The following is a 6,144-nucleotide window of genomic DNA, read 5'->3' as shown; positions in this document are numbered from 1 at the left end:
AGATTCAACCTAAATTTAATCACTAATTACACATTCTGATGGAAACAATAGGCTACCCTGTCTGCTAGTACTGTAATGCGATTCCTTTCAAATTGACATTGTATTTTCCCAACTTTTCTATTAATTTCTTCTTTTGACATGAAAGACATCTCTTTGGTACTGTCAAATAATTGTAATATTATATATAGGTATATTGGTGTACCCTCCCAATGGGACATACTGTTTACACTGGAATTTGGTAAACAACCGCTAGTCTAAGTTAATTGCTTGCGAGACCAACTAGTGAATCTCAGGAGCATGTCAATTATGTGTTTGTTTTAAATGTAAAACCGTTAATGTTCATCATTGCAATAAACATTTACTGGTTCGAAATTTGCAGAAAGTAAAATTGTTTAACAGAAATCGAAAGGCTGGAAATAACTAGGCAAGGAAAGGAAAATTCTGACAGAATCGAAAGGCTGGAAGTAAATCAACAAGGGAGAAAAATTGCAGAATGTAAAGGAGCAGTAAGTTCACTCGATCGAATGAACCATTTAAAAGACAGGAATTCTAAAGTGAAGCGTAAATTGCATTGCTTTCAAAATGTAAAGTTTACAGAAATTTAAAATGGTTCACAAACAAACATACATTCTCCTTGTGTACTCGTTTCTCTCTGCGCTGGATACTTTGAGTGTATAAGGATTCTGTAGAAATGATTTGCGACCCTCAAAAACTAACTAAAACTGCTATATATAGACATTCGAAAATAAACTGCCCTAACGGTCGAACATTATCCGAATGCCAAGTGTCCTGCCACGTACATCTTACATGCACATAACTGCTCCTTAAAACGGTTATCCATCTTGCTCGAAGTCGAACTGGTTTAGTGAAGATTTGTTCAGAAATTATGCTAAGTCCAGAACTCTTGCTGCCTCGACTTCGACTCGTCCATACACCAGTTCGAATTGCCCAATAACTCGAAGTCCTTTTTCTTGTCTTAGCTTTGTACTTCGTAAATACTCCTTTGAACCTGGGAATTCCTTCTTAAAGACTCTCCTCTCTTTCCGATTCGAGCAGGTCCTGGCCAGACTCTTGCTCTGTAATACGCTCCGAACCTCGAGACGACATCCAATGCATACTTAGAACATATTTTAGCTCGTCGAAAATATGGGCTAACAAATTGCCCCCAAAAAATGTCTGCTTCGATTCGAGATCGAAGGAAGATGAGAAGTTGACATTTTTTCTCTTCTTCTACCAGCTTTCCTGAAACGACGTCACGATCGCACGTTCACTATGTAACCGTCGCCTCGATCTCCATTACCCATCATTAATTCCACCTTTCTAGGCTGAGTGGGACACGTGTCACGCTGGGGAGTAAAAAGGGAAATCTGATGTGATTGATTTCTGACCCTTGATTCTTATTATATTATTTTCCCTTTTTTTTAAAGTGAAACCCCATAAATAGCGCCAGAACTACAGATAAAACCCCTTCAGCTTCTTCCAAAACCCTTCTTCTTCTTTGCTTCATATTTCCGGCGAAACCTTTCTTGCTTTCAGATCTTCCTATTAACTTGTTACTCCTTTCATCATCAACCTCACCGTATCTCTGAGCTTCGCCAACTGTTCTTCGTGAACCCAAGCTCTCACTCACTGATTCTATCAGCTACAAAACCCTTCACGAGAAAATCATCCTTTTTTCAGATTTCTCATAATGTCGCAAGGCCAAGCAGTTCCGTTTGCTGGGAAATGGCACCGTTTCACAGTCAGGAACGACGGAGAGAAGGTGGTTCCAGAACCACAAGGTGACGCCGAACACACAGAAATCTGGGAATCGGAGGTGATGATCCCTTTCGCAGTGGAAAGGACAGTTTACGCTTTCGGTGGACCTCTGCCAGACCAAGAGTCACTCTCGAGTTCAATGAACAAGGTATTCCCCTGCTACCCAACTTGCGAACCTAGGATTTTTGATAGTGAGCCTTACAACTTCAATTGTTTAAGCAAACCCCACAAACTCTTTCGATCCGCCCCGTCAATAGCCCATAGGGATTACATACCTTGGCTTGATCGAGTCGAACAAGCGTATGAGGATTTCTGGAAGACATATGGCATATTTGACTTAATACAATTCTCTCGATTTGGTCCTGAATATCGGCCAGAAATGCTGATAGCAGCTATGCATTTTTTCGAGTCTTCTACCAACACCTTTCAATTTAAATGTGGAATGATGACCCCTACTCTCTTAGATGTAGCTGCCCTCACAGGCCTTAGGCCTAGCGGAGAAACGTATGATCCCACTAAATCTAGTGATAATATCAAGCTAGTATATAAGGAGAACACCTTTTCCAAATATATAGCTGAACACAAAGGATCGGTCGAAGAGGAAGTCTCTGATGAAGAGCATGTAGCCTTCTTGACCCTATGGCTATCTCACTACGTCTTTTGCACAAAATCCTTGCAAGTAGCCAAAAGATTTATTCCAATGGCAATACAAATTCATGAAGGTCAGAACTTTGGATTTGGACGCCTCTTGTTAGCAGTGCTATATGAATCGCTTGGAGAGGCATGTGATGACCTGAAGAAATCGAAGGATGGGTCTTCCTTCTTAGTATCTGGACCTATGTGGCTTCTCCAGTTGTGGCTTAATGCCACTTTCGAACAAGAAATGGGATTAATAATCCCACAAGATTATGCTGAAGAAGTTGCCAATCGCTCGATCGAAGGCCAGAGAGCACTTCGATTAACACCCAAAACCTTCGATCAAAACCCACAAAAGCTGTTCCTCAAGTACATGAAGATTTTTCTGAGTTTTGACAAGTTTCTTCCCCAACATGCTCCATTCATTAGTCAAGAGGTCGGCCCGGCCTGGTTCACTGACGATTTTCCTGCTGTCGATCCGGACAATGAAGAAGAAGTGAATGAAATATGGTCATTTTATTTGAATCCACAGATCCTGTCCTGTCGTACAGGTGTTCAATCGAACTATTTAGGCCTGGTTGGATACCAGCCTAATTTGGTTTCAAGACAATTTGGCCTCTCACAGATCCGTCCCAAAAGCTTGTTCGAAGATCCTAGAGACGTCATAAGAGGGGCCAATCTTTCAGAAAAGACTTTCAAGAAATTTTTGAAGATTTCTCTTGATGAAAATTATAACCTGCATCCTTTTGAGTTCAACCATTCCCACTTCTGCACCATGGGATTTGTTACCTGGTGGGAGAAATATTATTCGGGCCGTTCGGTTGGAGACACAACTATCATGATCTCCAGACTTGAGAGTGGTTTTACCCAACCAACGGTCGAAAATATCCGCTCAAACCTTCAAGCTCGAGGTATTAATATTACTTTTGACTTTCTAAATTGATATGTATTTTTGCCTTTTCTAATATTCTTACTTTCAGGCAAAACAATCATGACAAAGAAAATTGTTGAAACGTCTCGAGCTGATGTGAGACCCAAGAAACCCACTGGGGTGAAGATCCAAGAATGGAAACAAGAAGAGAAGGTAACTCTTCTGAACTTATCTTTTACTCTTAACGTCTTTGCCTCATATTTCTTTATTTTTTCAGAGTCAAAAGAAAGATGATAGCACCGAGACTACCACGACCTCAAAACGCTCGAAGCGTGTGGTCATCGAATTCGACGAAGAAAAAGATGCAAGTTTTATTTCTAATGTCAATATTATAACTCTCTTCCAAGTCTATATTCTGACATTTCTCTACCCTCATAACACAGGAAGAAGAGGAAAGACCTCTTGTAAGAAAGAGAAAATCACCTGAGACTTCGACCAAATCTGCTGTCCAAACAGAAGCAGGCGATTCCCAGGCTCAAATGCCTAAGAAAAAAAAAAAAGTGAAGCAGATCGAGCCTGAACCTTCTGTGACGGTCGAGGGTGGTGAGCCAATCAGGAAGAAAAAGAAGAAGACAAAGTCTTCAAAAGAACAAGGTGAGAATCAACCTGTTGACGTCCAACCACCTTCGACTGATGTTGGCGGCGCTGAAACAGAAACTACTCCCTCTATTGCTGAGATGGGCAACCTTGTCGAACAACCGGACTTACCACAAGAACACCCTACCGTCGAGGTACCATTCTTAATATGATTTTAATCATAGCTAATACGAAACTATTTGTTAACCTTTTTCATGACAATTCGAATCAGGTACAACAAAATGTTTCTGTAGAAGAAATACCCTCATGTGCTCGAACCTCTCCTGCTCCTGAGACGGATGCAGTGAATGTTGAGGAACAGGGTGAAGGTCAAGGTATTGGACCCAGCAGTCCTCAGGGATCGAGTCAGAGAAGTTCATCTGAAGAACACTTTCCCGATGAAGAGGCCATACAAGAGGCTGAAGCTGGAGGTTCAGACATTTTCCCAGTGTCTTCGACATCTAAGCTTTCCGCTAGCATAGGGATCGCAGAGGATACATTCATTCAAATGCAAGACGAAGACCCTGCTGCAGCCCTTCGACTCCTGCTGAACACCAGTCAAGCCAACACCTCAAGTGAAAAGAATCCTGGTGCTTCGTCCTCATCTGATGCTGATATAACCTCTACAGTACGCCAAGATTGCCTGCTTTTGAAGTTATCAATGGAATACGCACGGGCAGACGTACTTAAATCCATTGAAGAGAACCCTTCTGCTGCTTTTGGGCACCTGAACTTTTTGAAGAAATTGCATAACCCCCTTACTTCTGATGAAATTCTGGGCAAAGTTATACAAATCGAGTCCATTATCGATCAATTTGCAAATACTGTGCAGAAAAAACGCGAAAATGGCGCCAGACTCGATGCCCAGAAACAGGCACATATCCTTCTGCTCGAGAAAGCCCGAGCGGCTCAACGTGAAGTCGAGCGTCTCACCAAAGAGGCGAAAGAAGGATCTTCTGAGATCAAAGCCTGTGATGATAATATCTCCTCCTGGGAGGCAACTATTACAAATTTGCTGTCTCAGGTCGATGATCTAAGGCAGAAAATTGTAACAGAGCAGGCTAAACGCAAAGAACTCCAGGAGAAGGCCGCTGATTCGATTCAGAAGCTGGTTGCCGAAAAAGGGAGGGAAGGCCTGAAGGCCTTTAGTGCATCTCAAGCGGTAGCAGATGAGGCGAGAGCTATGGAGAGTGCTGACCAGGTTTTAAGCAAAGAGATGGCCACCTTGAAGAAGCTATATGAGGATTTGATCATGACTTAGTAGAATTTATGATTTTTTATTTCGAATTCTGTATTTCGATTCTACTCTTGATGTAATAGACACATGCCCTTTCGTAGCAATTTTACTGTTATTGCCATTTTTATGTTTCCATCACTTCTGTTTATTCTATGCTTATTTTAACTTCGAGCAATGTTGGTTTATATTTTTTCAAATATTTACCATTTATCCTCAAAGTACGTTTCTGAGGGGTTAATTCCTCTAATTCATAAGCACCATTCGAATAAATCTGAATTATTTTAAACGGTCCTTCCCAATTTGGGGACCATTTGCCCAAGGCTCGATCCTTACTATCCATGGGCAGGATAACCTTCCAAACTAAATCTCCAACATTAAAAGTTTTCGACTTCACTTTCTTATTATAAGCTTTAGCAACCCTTTCTTTTTGTTTAGTCAAGACTTCTAATGCTCTTAATCTCTCCTCGTCTAAATCAACTAACTCATCTGACATCATTTTCCAATAATGGTCGATCGGAATGTCCATTTGTTTTTGTACTCTAGCTGATTGCAAATGTATTTCGACCGGAAGTACAGCATCGTGCCCATAAGTTAGTCGAAATGGGGTAGTATTAGTTGATTCCTTAGGAGAATTTCTACATGCCCATAGAACTTGATCTAACGTTTTATTCCAATTTCTTGGCTTTTGGGCAATGTGTTTTTTAATCAAGTTAATTACAATCTTATTGGCTGCTTCGACCTGACCATTTGCTTGCGCGTAATATGGTGTTGAGGTTAACAATCGAAAGCCAGTTTTTTGGGCAAATTCTTTCATTTTTCGTCCAGTAAAAACTGAACCTTGATCAGTGGTAATTGTTTCGGGAATACCAAACCTATAAATAATATAATTTTGAATGAAACTAATTACTGCTTCCTGATCAACATTTGGCAAAGGGACTGCTTCGATCCATTTTGTAAAGTAATCGATACCAACTATAATATAACGCTGGTTCTTAGAAGAGGCAGG

General features: G+C 40.9%; 1 protein-coding gene across 1 annotated transcript; it reads left to right on the top strand.

Moving 5' to 3' along the window:
* The first annotated feature begins 3,804 nt into the window (after positions 1 to 3,804).
* Positions 3,805 to 5,251, top strand: LOC114420757. Its single transcript, XM_028386561.1, has 2 exons — positions 3,805 to 4,056; positions 4,134 to 5,251. Exons 1-2 carry the CDS (start codon positions 3,805 to 3,807, stop codon positions 5,160 to 5,162), a joined length of 1,281 nt encoding a protein of 426 aa, XP_028242362.1. The 3' UTR covers positions 5,163 to 5,251.
* The last annotated feature ends 893 nt before the right edge of the window (positions 5,252 to 6,144 follow it).

This window comes from Glycine soja, chromosome 7 (assembly GCF_004193775.1).
Source record: "Glycine soja cultivar W05 chromosome 7, ASM419377v2, whole genome shotgun sequence".
In the NCBI taxonomy this organism is placed as follows: Eukaryota; Viridiplantae; Streptophyta; class Magnoliopsida; order Fabales; family Fabaceae; genus Glycine; species Glycine soja.
The sequence above is the reverse complement of the archived record's forward strand: the minus strand, read 5'-3'. Positions and strand labels throughout refer to the sequence as shown.